At 41.1% G+C, this 17,148-nt stretch overlaps 1 protein-coding gene across 2 annotated transcripts in view; it reads left to right on the top strand.

The window, feature by feature from the left end:
• The first annotated feature begins 1,757 nt into the window (after window positions 1-1,757).
• Window positions 1,758-17,148, top strand: part of Cntln (centlein) — a 258,420-nt gene continuing 243,029 nt past the window's right edge. For both annotated transcript variants that reach the window (XM_040757206.1, XM_040757205.1), the window contains exons 1-2: window positions 1,758-2,239; window positions 7,083-7,171. In XM_040757206.1, the coding sequence (XP_040613140.1) occupies window positions 1,880-2,239; window positions 7,083-7,171 (449 nt within the window). In that variant the 5' untranslated portion in view covers window positions 1,758-1,879. The remainder of the gene's footprint in view (window positions 2,240-7,082; window positions 7,172-17,148) is intronic.

Genomic DNA, 17,148 nt, shown 5'->3' with positions numbered 1-17,148 from the left:
CATTGGAGTAAGCAAATGTTAAGTGTTCAATATGGTAGCTATTAGTAAGACAAATTTATACAGTTTTTCTTTTTGTGTGTGTATATGTGTGTTCATTTGTATGCATTAGGCACTTATGTGTGTGGAGGCCTGAGGTCTTGTATCTCCTTCAGTCACTCTCTGTTATAGTTTTTGAAACAGAGTCTCTCACTGAACTTGGAACTTGCTGGTTTGGATAGAGTGGCTGGCCAGTGTTTACCAAGGATCTTCTAGCCTCTCCTCAGTTCTGGTATTACAGGTATGTCAACATGTAGCAAGCTTTTTTGGTCAGCCTCCAGCTCACAAATAACAACAAGGAGACTTATTAATTATGCAAGCTTGGCCATTAGCTTAGGCTTGGCCTTCTAGCTCTTCCGACTTAAAATAATATTTTTATTAATCTGTATCTTACCATGTGGCTTTTACCACTCACCTATTGTGGGTCTGACTCATTCTGTGTCCTTTGTGTCTTGATGGCATCTCCTGGGCACCCCAACTATACCCTCTCCCTCTCTCTGCAAGTCCCACCCATGTCTCCTGCCTAGCTACTGGCTGTTCACCTTCTTATTACACCAATCACAGCAATACCACAGTGCCTGGCTTTAAAATAGTGGGCTCTGGGGGATTGAACTCAGGTCCTCATGCTTTCACACTTCATGGACTGAACCATGGCCTCTAATGCTACATGCACTTTAAAAATAATTGGCTAATACAGTTCACAAGGTTTTCACCTAGGGTGGGAAGGAAGACAGGAGGCTGTCTTCTGGAATGCTGAGTAAATTCTGGCATAGATAATTTGAAAATGGTCACTTCACAGTGGGATCAACCCCTATTTCAAATGTCTTCCAAGTATTCAGTAAACCTCTGGAAAAACAAACAGAAAAGATCAATTCTATCTTTCTGTGAAGCTCAGCTCAGCGTCTATGCCTTTAGTAAGTTTAGCAACAGCAAGGCAGCGTTTTAAGGATAAAGGAAGGTTATTACGTACTTGAAATTTTTAACAAAGCAGGTAAGAAAAAGTCGGAGACTAAAAGAGAAAGTTAATAAGTCGGTCTCATTTCTTTCATGCCCTCTGCGGCTGACTTTAGATCGGTCCAAGGACACCAAGCTGTTGGGCCTTGTAGGACAAATGCGCTCTGATATCCAGCCAAGGGATAAAAAGAAATTGACAGAAAGACTCAAAGGAAACCATGACTCTTGCAAAACAAAAGACAAAGGGTGTAGGAAGGATCATAATTCAAGTGGGAAGCCTGCTCGATAGTCCCAGCTCAGCACAAGGCTTTCCGCGTCTCCTTGACTTCAGTGGGCTGGATGTCAGTAGCAAGGAAGGAAGGCGGCCTTGCCAAGGGGTGTGAAGAAAACACTTAACTCTAAAACCTATTCCCCGGATCCTCAAGGAGCTTACAACAGCGTTGGAGAGATTAGCGGGGTAACTAACACTTGAGGGCGGTCAATGAAACGTGAAAAACGAGTTGGCAGAAGCCTTGGAGGAGGAGGAATTCACAGTTGGGGATCACTGAGGGGCTGGGGCTGGCAGGGAGGCTTGAAGAGGAGGGATGTAAGCCGGCCCTCGGTGGAGGCCGGGGATGTGGAGGGCGGGGAACCCAGGCGCTGAGGACTCAGGACTCAGGCGGCGCCAGCAGAGCCTTTGCGAGCCGAGCCTCCTCCGGCCCGGCGCGCACGCGCAGCTCGGCTGCCCGCGCCCGGCGCTCGCCCCGCGGGACACTGGCTCTGAGCCGGGAGCGCGGGACGAGGCGGGAAAAGCTGCGCGCATGCGTAGGCCGGCCGCCCCGGCTCCTCAGGATGGGGAAGCGAAGGTGGAGTTTTCAAGCGGGAACTTGACCCGTTAGGCGCCGCGGCCATGGCGGCGCGCTCGCTGTCCTCCTCGCTGCCTCCGACCCCGGGACGGCCGTCGGGCCGCCGGTCCCCGTGCCTCGGCCCCGGAGCCGAGGTGCACGCCGTGCGCAGCGAGGCCTCGGGTCTGGCGGGCGCCGCGAGGGAGGTCTTCGCGGATAAAAGCGACTTAGTCTGGAGGGGCGAAGAAGGGGCAGGGGGCCGGCGAGGGCCGGGGAGCACCGGGGCCGCTGTCGCTCCGGTCGCCGGCGAGCCCGCGGGGTCCTGGCGGCCAGACGGCCTCTCCGTAGCGGAGGCGAAGGCGACTCGGACGCAGCTGCTGGAGGAAGAGCTGAGCAGCCTAAAGGAGGAGCTGGCCCTGTGTCAGGTATCAGGACTGGCCGCCGGCCTTCCCGCCGTCCACCGCCGCCGCCCCGAGCTCACGCCCGCGGCCCGGGCATCTGGGGAGCCCTCCCGGGACGCGCCCTCCAGCCCGGTGTCCTTTTGGTAGATGCTTTCCGAAAGGAACCTTCCTCCAAGCCCAAGTTCCTGGTGGTGTCTATTATCTAGTGCCCACGAGTGGAGCGCATTCATGAATTGGAACAAACAGGAGCGTGTCACACACACACAAATAAAATTTCACTCACGAAGTAGCCCATTTTTAAATTTCAAACCCACACTTATCCCTGTACTTACATTGTTAAACTTCAGTTCCAAACGCAATCACAGTTTTTTTTAGAAAGCCTCGGGACTGGGGAGTTCACACGTAGAATGCTCCCTATTCATTTATCATCCGAGAAAGATCCCATAGATCACGAGTACCAAATACTTTCATGTGAGCTTGGCAGAGGAAAGCAGTTGTTAAGTTAGTTGCACTCAAATTGCTTTCCAGATTAGTTTTAGGGTTTGTGGAGACTAAGATTGCCTGTCCTTCAGTGCACAGGAACTTTTTTTGGGGGGGTTGTCATCTTAGCATCACCTAAGATTTAGCTGGAACCTTATATAGAGTTAGGAAATAGGAGGTCAGTTAATTCGAGGTCTTTTTAAAACATAAAATGACTATCTTAAGAGGTTAGGAACTGCCAACACGAAGAGATAGTTTTCGAGCAATATTATCAGTTCAGCTGATTCTCTTACAGTATGCTCTGTTGGGTTCTCTCACCCCATCTTAGAGGTCTTTGCTTTAAAAACAACAGAATCTTCTTTAATTTGAATATAACTTTGGTTAAATAATTATCTGACTGCCCCTTTTTCGTTTTCACATTTTTCCATTCATTGGCAAAAGAGCAAAGGGATAAACAAAAGATAACTATGAACCAAAGCCTTTTTTCCATCGCAAACCTCACCCTGGAGGATTTAAAGATGGCTGTTCATGTTAAAGGCTTTCATTAAAGAAACAATCTAAGAAACAACCCACCTTTTCTACACTCTTCCTGTTACTCTACTACCACACTTATAACCTTAAAAATGTGACTTCAGTATGGCATTGGCCTTTGTGATCTTGAGCATACCTGGACTAGGAAATTACTGCAGTACTTGAGGCAAATGTAAGAATTAGAAATGGTTCTAACTAGCTTAGAATGGCAATTCTTGAGATTTGATAATATTAATACTGTTAGATGATGGGAGACATTACAGTGTATTCCAGAAATGAGGTTGGCAGTATCCTCATCACCAAGATTATAGCCAAACCACATTCCTGCTCTTAGAGAGACTAGGGAAAAATAATTAAACTCCTAGCTGTTTTGTAACAAAGTTAAACTGTTAGGTTCTTTATAAATTCTACTTATTGTTCACCCATACACCACAGCACCTGAGAATATATAGTATCAAAATGTTTTTAGAAATCCCAATCCAAAGTAAGAAATTCATTTTATATCCCAACTCCCTAGAGCACATGTGGCCCCCAGGTCAGCAGAAGAAGGGTGAATAAATGAGTGGAAAGCTGTCGGTTGTGTTAATGGAGGAGAGTAACTTCTAAATGGACATTCTCCTAAGACGTTTTCAAGGGATTTTCATTTATGCCTTTTTTAATTTGTTTATAGAGATTACTTCCAGCCTATTTGTTTTTATGAAGTCTCTCAAGACTATATTCTGTTTCTGACAAAATGCAGGACAGTATGTGTATATGTACATTTATCACTATTTGTAGACTAACAAATGAAAAAAATGATGTTGGATTTATAGTGTGTGTGTGTGTGTGTTGGGGGTTAGTGTAGCAGCCAACAACATTTATTAACTGTAAGTGAGTTTCAGATGAAAGTTATTTAGGACATTTAAATAACAGACATATATGTTCATTACCAAATTTAATGATAAACTTCTTGAAAGCATATGGTATTGGGAATCAGAACATTTGTTATATAAGTATCTCATATAAGTTGTATCTTGTAACTACTATATACTTAGCTATGTTGAAGCCTTGTCCGGGTATTAGAAACAACAAAATAAAAACTCCCAAAAGACTTGAGAATGCATCTTATAGTTGTGTTTCTCACATAGTTAGAAGCTATATTATAATAGAGTAATGTTCTTGATCAATCTCAATATAAGAGAGCCCAGACCACTGTGGGTAGGGCCACCCCTAGGCTAGTGTTCCTGAATTTATAGGAAAGCAGGCTGAGTGAACGGGTAAGCAGGGTTCCTACACAGCCTCTGCTTCAGTTCTTGCTCCAGGTTCCTGCCCTGCTTGATTCCCTTAGTGATAGACTGTGATCACACATGCAAGCCAAATAACCCATTTCCTCCCCAAGGTTGCTTTTGGTTATAGTGTCTTTATCACAGCAATAGAAAGCAAACCAGGGTAGCTGGCAAGATGACTTAGTGGGCAAGGGTGCTGCTGTGTTCCCACATCCCACAGTGGAAGGAAAGAACCAACTCCCAAAAGTTGCCCTTGACTTTCATACACACACTGTGGCAAAAGTGTGTCTTCTCCTACCCCCAATAAAAACTACAATAGGACCACGGTTTAACAGACTTGAGCGTTAGTTATAAACAGCCAAGGACAACTTCTTTTGAGGAGGTGACACTTAAGTAAGCCTTGAATTAAGTGTGGGGATAATCTATGTGAAGACCTGGATGATGGTATAGCATGCCCAAAGACTCTGGTTTAAGCAGAGCCAGGAAGTCAGCCTAAGGATAGGGGAGCATGGTACTCATCTTGGAGAGGTGGGTGTAAGACAAGATGACATGGAATTTTAGAGTCTTGGTAAAGAGTTGGGGTTATTTGCCCAATCTAATGGAAATACATTGGAGAATTTTGACCTGTGAGTCTAGGAGATATAAACAAGAGTTGGAGTTGACTTGGACTAAGGTGATAGTGGTGAAGGTGTTGAGAATGATTAGAATAATTTTGACTATTATTATTAATTAGAACAATGGGATATATTTTGCAGATAAGGCCTTCTAGTATATAGAAAGTATGGAGAATCAAGAGGCACCAAGATTGACTTCTTTCTACATTTTAGGTGTTTGAATTAATAAGGAGATGATGATGCATTTCTAACATGCAGAAGGGCAGGCTTGTGAGAGGGTTATGGGTCAAGAGTTTTATTTTGGACAAGTTAAATTTAAGAAGTGCCTTTTAGGCATTTATTTGGAATTGTCAAGGAGACAATTGGCAACACAAGTGTAAAGGGTGGAGGAAATATAGAATGGTTGATTTGTATGTTACTTATATAAGAGCAAGTAGGGCAATGACTCCTATGTTTGAGTGTACCTCAGAACTTTGAAAGACTTCTGATACTTGGACCTTATCTAAGACCAGTTAATCAAAACCTATAGGTAACTTATTTTTAAAGCTCCCAAAGTGATTCCTGTTAACCAGAATTAATTGTAACTGATATATCCAGTAAGTCTGAAGCCGTCCATTGGATTAGGCAGGGTAGAAGATCACATGAGATATTATCATATTGGTATAGAGGGAAAATTATGTGGCAGATACAACCTTCTTTGGTGAGTCATCTGTTTAGAGCTTCTGCTACTTTTAGAATCACCTTGTGTTTTAATGGCTGCTTTCCAAGAATTCTTTATATATTTTGGATACAAGTATTATATCAGATTTATCTTTATAAGTATTTTCTTTCAATCAATAGTTTTCTTTATACCTTTTCCTTTTAAAATATTTTATTGATTCTTTGGGAATTTTATGCAATGTATTTTGATCATATTCACTTCCCTACTCCCCATAACTCCTAGATCCACCCTACCTCCCCACTCCATGTTTCTCTCTGTCCCTCTTTTCCTCCTTCCCTCTCTTAAGATAACACATTGAGCCCAATTTTTGCTGCCCATATGCTCCTGCGTGAGCCAATCCACTGTGGCATGGTTGATCTTCCAGGGACTACACCCTTAGAATGCTCCCTTCCGTGAAGCCATCAGCTGTCCACAACTTTTCAGATATGAGTAGCGGCTCATCAGGCTTTTCCCCTAGGAAGGAAATCTTATTGAAAGAAATGCACAGTGAATGAGGTAGGAAAGTGCAGGCAGCTGGGGTAGTCAGTTCTTTCATGGGGTTTTGAGGTTCTGGGAACTGGAAGACAGAGCTGTAGATGGAGGGCAGCTTCTTCTCTTAGAGTAAGTCTACATTGATTTTTGGTGTTTCAGAATTTGCATCACAAAATGTGGGTGGCAGCACTATCAGTATTTGCATGTAGGCTATCAGTGTAAGTATATTTTTTGTTTGTTTTTTGAGATAGGGTTTCTCTGTGTAGCTTTGGAGTCTGTCCTGGAACTCACTCTATACACCAGGCTGGCCTGGAACTCACAGAGATATACCTGCCTCTGCCTCCCCAGTGCTGGGATTAAAGGTGTACATCACCACCTTTCCCATGGGGAATTTTTAAAATAAGGTTTTCCTACCATACTCCCAAATAGTTTTTAAAAAGTGTTTTGTGTGTGTGTGTGTGTGTGTGTGTGTGTATTTTGCCTGCTTGTATGTTTGTGTATTATGTGTATGCGATATCCAAGGAAGCAAAAAGAGGGCATCAGATTTGTAAGCTACCATGTCTTGTGGGTGCTGGGCCTTGAACTGTGTCCTCTAGAGCAGCAGCTCGGGCTCTTAACCACGGAGCCAATCTCCAGTCTCTTCCTGCTACAAGTCTCTTCCTTTAAAGGATTCATTGGTATAATTATAGAAGTAGCAGTAAAATAATTTTTTTCATATTTAAATTTAACATAATATCTCTTATCAATAGGAACAACATACTTACAATAGTTTTTGTTTCCTTAAGGCTGACAAAGAATTTGTGTGGTCTTTGTGGAAACGTCTCCAGGCAACAAATCCAGATCTCACTCAAAGTATCAGTTTGGTTGTGGAAAGGTGAGCTCTCAAATTATTTTTTCATGAGTTTTGGGTTTGTTTGATTTGTTTTTCTTCAACATAAACTTTTAAACTGTCAATGCCCCCAAAAGATTAGTTTGATTTCCAAATGACTGTCATAATTACAACATTATAATTACTGGATTTATTACAAGAAATGCCAGATTCCCCAAGTATGTACCAGTCTTTTCTCCTGCTCACGTGTGTACGATATGATGTATATGAGACAGGGTGTCATGTAGCCCAGGCTGACCTTGTACTTGCTATGTAGCTATAGATGACCTTAGACTTCTGATCTTTCTTCCTTCTCCCAAGTGCTGGGATCTTGCTCATATTCTGACATATGAATACTTGGCAGGTAGGATAAAACTATGGTTTACACACTAGATAAGAGTGTATGTAAGTATGTCACACTTTTGGGAGATGTCCCTGGTGTTTGGTTCCTTACTCAACAGATGCCTGGAGATGGAGCTCCCTAGACTGACTCAGTTTTCCCCGTTACATAATTGCAGCATGTTCTTGAAAACCTGAGATGACTTTGCCAGAGTAGAGGAAGTGTTCCAGAATAAGTTGAGAGTTTTCCTTTATACTTCAATATTGCTCTGTAGGGATGCTCAGTCATTTAACTGTAGATTATGGAGCCTCTCTGTGGTCATTAGAAACAGTGGAGTGATGCTGGTACTCCTCATCACACATTTAGTTTGCAGTAGTCCCCTGACATTTAACACAGTGATTAACACACTTGCTTTCCTATTAAATGCATTTCATTATATTTCCTAAATGAGAAGCTAAACATATGGATATCTTTTCATTTCCTCATTTCTTTGCTGGAATATAACCTATGTATCATTTTTGATGACTTTGGCTGTATTCTTGTTTGGGTTCTTTAGTTCTGATATCATTCTGACAATATTAGCTTTTTTGTCTTGTTAAACTTGGTGATAAATGGCAAACTATGCCAAATTTTATTGTCTTTGATTGTTGTAGACTCCTAAAATATTGCAATTGGCATTTCCTTATGTTGCTTATATGTCCATTTTATCAGTGGCACTTCCCTTTTGATGATCAGAATTACCTTCTGTTAAAGCTCCCTGGTTGCCTCTTCAGTATACTGGGAATATGTTTTCTATTCCTATTTTTTTATGTGAAGCAGTGTAACCTTCTAGAAAAGTTCTGGCTGTTGAATTGACATTTCTATGATTTTATTCTTCATCCTTCTTTCTTCTTAATATTTTTTTCAACTTAGAAAGGTATCCTTAATTCTTACATACCTTTTGGCTGAACAGAAGGAAATAGTGAAATATGAGGCAATTTTCTCATCCTTTATAATTTCCATTTATATTTTAATATACTAATATTTGTATTTGTAAAAGAGTATATATATTTATGTATCCATACCATTTATAAATAAATATATTTGAGATATGTACTCAAACTCAGAAACTTTTTGTTCTTAAGATTTATACTAAGAATTTTAGAGGTTATTGTTTTATAGCTGTGATTTTCAAAATGTACTGTTTATAATTTGTGTATAACTAGTAAACGTTCTCTAGAGGAACTGAACTAATAGAATGAATCTATATTATTAAGGGTTTATTAGATTGGTTTACACAATATGAGCTGGGTAATCCAACAATGCTTACACACCAGAGAGGCTGAGAACCTGGTAGTTGCTCAGCTAGTGAGGCTGGATGCCTGAGCATCCCAGTGTGGTGCTGAAGGCCCGGGGGATTCCTGGAACGCTTCTGGTCATCAGTCTATATTGGAATGCCCAGGAAGCTAGCTTCCAATATGAGTGTAAGGCGGCAGGAGTCACAGCAGCAACAGAGGAGGTAAAAATGAGTAGACAGAAGCAGCAGTTTCCATGGGACCTCCTTACATCTGGGTTGCCACTAGAAGGCACTGTCCAGTCTGGGGAAGTTCTTCTCTACTGACTTACCCCTTTCAGGAAATAACCCTCAACAGTCTTGCCCAGATGATTGTCACGTAGTCAATTCAAGACTAAATCAGGTTGACAACTGTGTTGGCTAATCTTGTTTGTTAGCCTGGTTAGATTGGGAACTGAGCATTCCTTGAGGTATTTCTAAATCATACTGTTTTTTTTTTTTTTTGGTTTTATGAGACAGGTTTCTCTGTATTGTTTTGGAGGCTGTCGGTCCAGCCTGGCCTCGAACTCACAGAGATCCGCCTGCCTCTGCCTCCCGAGTGCTGGGATTAAAGGCGTGCGCCACCACCGCCCGGCTCTAAATCATATTGTTTGAAATGGGAAGATGCCTTTAAGTGTGGGTAGCATCTTTTGGTGAAATCCCAGATAAAAGGACACAGAGGGAGAAAAGCTTTGCATTCACCCTTGCTGGCACATTCATCCACCCTGTGTCTGCTATAGCTCATCCAATTGCTTTTTTGGGTTTTCAGCATGGGCTGAACATCAGAAGCTCTCTAGAAATCCTGCAGGCCTTTGGTACCATATTGGGACTGCTGAAGGGTCCAGCCTCATGGACTGAGCAACTATTGTTATCTCAGTTTCTCTGGTGTGATACAGATGGTGTTGGAATACTCAGATCATATTTGGTAAACCCATCTAATAAAATTTCACTCAATATGCATATCTTATCACTTCTGTTATTCAAGAACACCCGAAGCTGTTAGTGTAGATACACATACACAGTGTACCAGTCTCTGGGGTGGGATTGAGGAATCTTTCTAAAAATAAACTTTCCAGACAATTTTGATGTTGTAGTTCATAGATTACACTATGAAATGTCTTAAATTTCAAGTTGATTTTTTAAAATTGGAAACCTATTCCTGTAGTTTCTAATGTTATTACTATGTAAATATTTTCTAGAGAGCTACTAGTATATTTGCATTCATTTATAAGTGCAAACTCTGCCACTCCACTTAAATCTTTCAAAAAAGGAATGTTTTAAATGTTAAAGTCAAATAGAATACAGAAAGGTAATGTGTCATTTGATCCCAACTAATTAATTATCATTAATTATAGAAATTAGGCTCTGTTTGAGTATGATGGTATCTCGGTCTTTCTGGAAGTGTTCCCCACAGCCCTGGAACTCATAGTTGTGCTTCTTTGTACATTTTCATGGTTGGGGCCTAGGTTTAGTGTTTCCAGGTTCTTGGTCTCTTATTAAAAGAGTTGCATAAACACTTCCACAGGTTTGCAAAATAAAAAAGGTAATTTTATTTGTAGCTAAGTGATAGATTATAGATCGGCAGAAGGCCGCAAAAGTAAGAATACTTTGGAGGTTTCAGGGGGATTTAGAAGAACAAAGTGAGGGAAGTTCTTTACTTTGAATGATGAATTAGGTCGTATATTTATTTTTCTCACTGTTTATGTCCCTTTCCATATGCCTCTCATTTTAATCATATGCACACCCAACTATGCATAGGTATAAGATGGTAAATGATGACTTTGCCTTACTCTGCATGCACTCCAAACCAGTTTAGGTCAGATTGCCCGTCTGTTCATTGGGAATATGCTTGAATGATAGTGTCTGGATTTGACTGTTATTAAGTGTATTGGTCAGGATTCTGTCTGTGTTATTCAGAGATGAAAGCACAGGCAGTCAGATGCAAGCGAAAGTTCGAGTAGCTTCTGACATTGTTAGGTGTATTGCTTGGAGAGGGTGTGTGTGCACTCTACATGCAAGTGAAGAAGTAGGCTGCCAAGTACATTTCAAGGACCCGGAGTGAGCCCTCAATTTCCAGTTCTTTGGATAAGAGGCCAAGATGTTGGAAATGCCCAACTCTGACCTGACTACTTGAACATACTTGGCCAAGCCAAATGTGAGGAAGTGAGAAAATATATTATTTTCTTTATTATTACTAAAAATTCTCCTCACTACTTGTTAGTTCTTTTCATTATGAAGTCCAGGGCTTAGAATTCCTGGCATTTCCATGATACAAAACTCCACCGATTCTACACTCTATCTGGGAAAGACACTCCTTTTAATTGTGTCATATTTAGGAAGCATCTGTGGGTTGTCCAGCTCCTGCTTCCTAACCAAACTCTGAGGAAACTGGTCCTTTCCTCAGGTGATGACACTTCCTGGCTTGCCATGACTTCTAACTATGAATATAGCTCCCCTAATCCCTGCAACTTGTCATTCAGGCAATGACCCCACTTTAGTGAGCAACACAAGAGGCTCACTAGGAAGAGATCACATTCTCCACCTGGAGGATACCAAAAGCCACCGCTTGTACCCAGGGACACCATAGCTTGAAAGGTGACATAGGCGATAGAGGAACTGAGCCCTGAGTCTAAGGAAGCAAAAGCGATATTGCACTATGTTCATCTATGCTGAGAATAAAGACATTCACTGTCTTGAGAAGGGCTTCCATAAAGGGAATATATGCCCTGCCCTTCCAGAAGTCTTTTTGGGAGAACCAGGCCAAAAGTTCTCCATTTTCTCCCTCCTCTCCATTTCCCCCTCTTCTCTTCATTGAAGGTTATCATGGGGAAACTCCCACCTCTGTTCTGTCAGACTCTCCCCTTAGGTATTGCCTCAATTGTTACTAAGGCGTTTGTGACATTGTATTGTACTTATACATTGCCTGGCCCTAATAAAAGTTGGGATACAGAAAGAAATGTTCCCCAAATGACCATGACTATATTTAATATCACCCTTCAGTTAGATTTTTTTTCTGCAAGACATAAAAAGATGAACTGAGATTCTATATGTGAAGGCATTCAAAGCACTCTGCCAAGACACCTCCATTAACTAAGGAAGCAGAGAAGCCCCACAGAAATGAACTCTACTGTGACCCTGATCTTGACCCTGACATTGTACATGATCTAATTCAAGAGATGTATCAACAAGTCTTTCAGGGCAAATCTCTCACCATCATCCCCTTGATGGCTCATCAACCCAATAGCCAGCAATGTTGTCAGATACATCTGAAGCCTATAGCAGTAATTTGTGTGATATATGCTTAAAATTTGATGTAGCATGAGAAGAGATACATGCAGTAGAGGAAGCAATTATATGACCTATCTGTCTGTCTGTCTGTCTGTCTGTCTGTCTGTCTATCTATCTATCTATCTATCTAGACAAAGAACCACCTTCAGTATTCCCCAAATAACCAACCCCAAAAGGAAGCCTTCAGCAGTAACTCATGTGGCCCACTGTCAATCCAATCTGTACTGTCAGTTTTCTCTGACTAGCACCACAAATGAACTTATGTACTGCATTTCACTTGAATTTTTCAATTTTATAAATAATATATTTACTTCTGAAATTGCATATTTAATTTTTTCAGGATGGTCTCTAGTAGAATAATTTTTTAGTCTTTCTAATTATAATTTTAATTGTTTTTTGCATTATATTTCTTTTTAAAATATTTATTTATCATCCTGGTCTAAGTTTCCCTTACCCCTTCTCCTCCAAGTCCTTCAACCCCACCCCCGTCTGGTCCCTACCCTCTAGTCCACTCCTCTGTTTCTGTTTAGGAAAGGGCAGATCTCTCATGAGTGTCAATAAAACATGACACATCAAGTTTCAGTAAGATTAAGTACCTCTGCATATATTAAGGGTGGACAAGACAACCAGTATGAGGAGTAGAGTCCCGGAAGCCAGTAAAAAGTTAGAGACAGCCCCTGTTCAGACTGTTAGGAGTCCCACAAGAGAACCAAGTTACACAACTGTAACATGTATGCAGAGTGCCTAGACTAGTCCCAGGCAGACTCCCTGGTTGTGGGTTCAGTCTTCAAGAGTCCCTGTGAGCCAGGTTAGTTGATTCTATGGATTTCCTTGGTTGACTCCTCTGGCTCCTACGATCCTTCCCCCCCCCCCCCTGCAGGATTTCCTGAACTCTACTGTGGGTCTGCATCTGTTTCCGTCAGTTGCTGGATGAAGCCTCTCTGATGACAATTGGGTTAGGCACCAAATTAGTCACAGGAGATGGTCAGTTCAGGCTCTGTGTCTGCTATTGCTAGGAGTTTTAGATGGGGTCATCCTTGTGGATTCCTGGGAGATTCCCTTGTGCTAGGTTTTCACCCAAGAATGTGCCCCCCTTCCCAATAGTCTCTCCTAGTACTCTCCTGCTCTGTCTCCTCCCCAACTTGATCGCTCATGTTTCCATCCCCATCTGCCCTCAGCCCACTCACTATGTCTCTTCTAGTTTCTCTTCTCTGGAAGATATGGGCATCCCCCTCAATCCTGTTTGTTACCTAGTCTCTGGGGCTGTGGATTGTAGCATGGTTATTCTATATCTTACAACTAATATCCACTTATGAGTGCGTATATACCATGCTTGTCTTTCTCAGTCTGGGTTACCTCACTCAAAATGATCTTTTCTAGTTCACCCATTTGCTTTCACATTTCTTGGTGTCCTTGTTTTTAACAGCTGAGTGATATACCATTGTGTAAATGTAACACATTGTCTCATTCTTCAGTTGAGGGACAAAGTGGCTGAGTAAAAATTATTCAGTAGCTCTCCTATATACAAATGATAAACAGGCTGAGAAAGAAATCAGAGAATCAACACCCTTTACAATAACCTCAAGTATTAACTATATTAGTGTAACTCTAAACAAGCAAGTGAAAGACCTTCAAGTGTTTGGTGAAAGAAATTGAAGATATCAGAAGATGGAAAGTTCTCCTGTACTTATGAATTAGTAGGATTAACACAGTGAAAATAGCCATCTTACCTAAAGCAATCTACAGATTTAATGCAATCCCCATTAAAACCTTCACACAATTCTTTACAGACCTTGAAAGAACAATATCTGTTTCTTAAAACTTTTTGTTTGTTCATTTGTAAATTACTCATCATTGCAGTGAGTTAAGAACATGTCATTTCCTACTCCTCTAGCTCCTTCCTGACCCTTACTCTCCCTTCTTGGCCTCACCATCTTCTCCTCATTTTCTTTCTTTTCTTCTTGAGTCTCTGATAACTCAAAGCAGAAGCACTGTGCTATAAGGTAGGGGTGGGCAGAAGAGTGGAATCCCTATTTCTTTGCTGAGCCTTGGTTGGCCTTGACATCATAAACATCAGCTGGAGCAGGATGAGAAACACGGGAAGAAGGGGGACTCTTCTTGACTTGCAACTCCCTGGGCACATTCCCCATACTGCTGAGCTGGAATGGCCCAGGGAAGGAACTGTCCTGGTGCAGTTCCCACATAGTCCCTTGCTTTCTATTTTTATTTAATTTTCTTAAATGGATGCCTTTTTCCACTTGTTGTTTGCCCAGGACTATTTCTACAAGCTTCATATGGTTATATTCTATGTGTTGTAGCTTTCACCAATTTCACTGGGAAGTGAATTTGAGGAACTTTTCTTTCATACTGTTATGTCCAAAGTCCATCCCTTGATGTTTGTTGTTTTAAACTGTTAAATTTTGGATAATTTTTGATTCAGCAGCAGATCACCTCAGTACTAGACCAAAAGCTACAGACAGTTACACTCATGCGTTCTACTGACTGAGGATGTAACTCAGTGGTACAGTGATTGCCTAGCATATGTAGTACCCTATGTACCATCCTTAGTATTACCAACATATTCTCTGTTTCTCTGCCTCTGTGTCTGTCTCTCTTACACACACACACACACACACACACACACACACACACACACACACACACACACACACCCTGCCATCAACAACATAACAAGGTTCCTGTTGTGCCACACTCTGGATATAACATTACTTTTAAACATTTGTTACTTTTGCTCATCTGAAAGGTTTAAAAACGTATTTGGAATGATTTGACTGCCTTTGTTTTACTGTGTGCATTAGGTCTGAGATCTATGTTATTCTTTCTGTTGTGGACCTTTTCTTACATACAGCTTTGTACACCCATTGCCTTGGCATTTCTAATTCATGTCCCGTGGAGCCTTCCAAACCTAGTATCCTGTGTGTAGAGCTTAACTGGCTTTTCTTTTGGAGTTACTCTGCTACCTAACTTTTTCACTGCCACAGACATGCCATTTTCTTCCTTCTCTCTAGATTGCACATCTTGAGGGTAATCTTTGATACTTTTCAGCCTCTGTTCTAACAGAAAATCAATCCGCAAGTTCAGTCCCTTTCTCCTTTGCAGTGTCACTCAAACCTAGTAATTCTTCTGTGTCCTTAACTTCTAAATCCTCTATCTTGGCTATAACTGTCTCAGCTGTGGACATCATACTGATTTCTTTTTCAAAATCATTCTGTTTTGCATTCCTCACTTTGAAACAAAGCAAGATGTAAGACACCAAAGGGGAGAAAACTGTAAAATTCAGGCTAGAAGTAGTCAGTGGCAATTTGGTGATTAAGTTAATGGAGATCTGGGTGAAATTTATAGTTGTTTGCTTTTAAGCTCCTAGGAGACACTAAATGCTGCAAAGAGAACGACTTTGAGTGTTGGGAGAAATATACACATGGCCATATATTAAACTGTTAAAATTATTAACTGAATGTCATCTGTCAAACATTTATCAAAAAGGGAGAAGAGAAAGTTCTGCATTTAGCCATTTAGATTGCTTTCTAGTGGGAAAGCATGGATGTGTACAGTTTGTAATGTAGTTTGATAAGCATTATGACAAGGATATCATATTGCGGTATTTTTATTTCTGAATAAAGACATACAATATTATTAAAATTCTATTTTAAGTATTTAGAAGTTTATTGTAAAATCATTGTATCTTTGAAAATCAACTTTTGATTTCCCCAATGGGCATGATATGACACAAATATTGCATATTATAAATATTATATTTTGCTTATGTGCTTGTAAAAAGTATAATTTCTTATTGATTGTAGGATGTACTGGCTAGTTTTTATTGTTAGCATGATACAACTGAGAGTTATCTGGGAATAACAAACCTCAGTGTTTTGGAATTACCCAGATGGATTGGCTGGCCATGTCAGTGAGAGATTGTTTGACTAATGACCGATATGGGAGGGTCTAGCCTCCATTGTGGGTGGTATCATACTCAGGTAGGTGGGTCTGTGCTGTACAAGAAAGGTAGCTGAACATGACCCAGTGAGTGAACTAGTAAGCATCGTTCATTCATGGTTCTGCTTCAGTTTTGTGAATTCATACCAAAATTTCCCTCAGAGATTTAGTGTGACCTGGAAGGACAAGCTGAAAGAAACCTTTTCTTTTACTTAGTTGCTCTTGCTCATGGTGTTTATCACAGGAACAGAAAGGAAACTAGAACAGACATATTTAAATTTGTCTTTTTTTTAAACTTTCAATGATCGTTGTCAAAGCTCATTTTAGATATGACATTTATATTGGGTCTGTATTGTATCTAATAGTCCTCTGTATCCTTAGACTGAACCCTTGTACTCATGTATCACTGAAGAGTTCCCACCCTAGCCAGCTTTTCTTCTAGCATGTATCAAAGACCCTGTGCAGCTGGGCCAGGAGGGATTGGTGACTGGAATATCTCTGGTGAGGATCTAGATTACCACAGCAACTCTACTTCTTGATGGCTGATGGTCTTGCTATGTCCTGAGGAAATGCTACACAACACTTAGCTTAGTGATTTTTTTTTTAACTTAGTATTTTGAAGCTACTTGTTGAGTAACTGTCATATACAACTGTGATGGTTTAATCTTGGTTGTCAGCTTGGTTGGATCTGGAATCATCTAAGAGGTTCTCCCATGGATGGATTTATAAGAGTATTTCCTGGAAAGACTTAACTGAGGTAAGGAAGACCCTCCTTCTGAGTGGGAAGAACCCCCTACCCCCATTGACACCCCACATGTAAAGTGGGTCGAGATAAAGTCAGTGTTGCTTTTGCCTGTGATTTTGTTCTTTTCTGGCTAGGGTATCTACACATATGCTCTTGCTGCTGCTTCCATCCTTGGCTGACATTGAAATCTACCTTCTTTGTCTGTTCAATGTACATTGAAGATCAGCAGCTCTCCTGGAATTCCCTGGGCATTCAGTACCAAAGTGGGACTGCTGAGATATTGACTCTGGTGTCCTGAACAGCTATGAGGTTTTTCACCTCTTCTGTGTGTAGACAGCCTT

Source organism: Mesocricetus auratus, unplaced genomic scaffold (assembly GCF_017639785.1).
Source record: "Mesocricetus auratus isolate SY011 unplaced genomic scaffold, BCM_Maur_2.0 Super-Scaffold_100014, whole genome shotgun sequence".
In the NCBI taxonomy this organism is placed as follows: domain Eukaryota; kingdom Metazoa; phylum Chordata; class Mammalia; order Rodentia; family Cricetidae; genus Mesocricetus; species Mesocricetus auratus.
The sequence above is the reverse complement of the archived record's forward strand: the minus strand, read 5'-3'. Positions and strand labels throughout refer to the sequence as shown.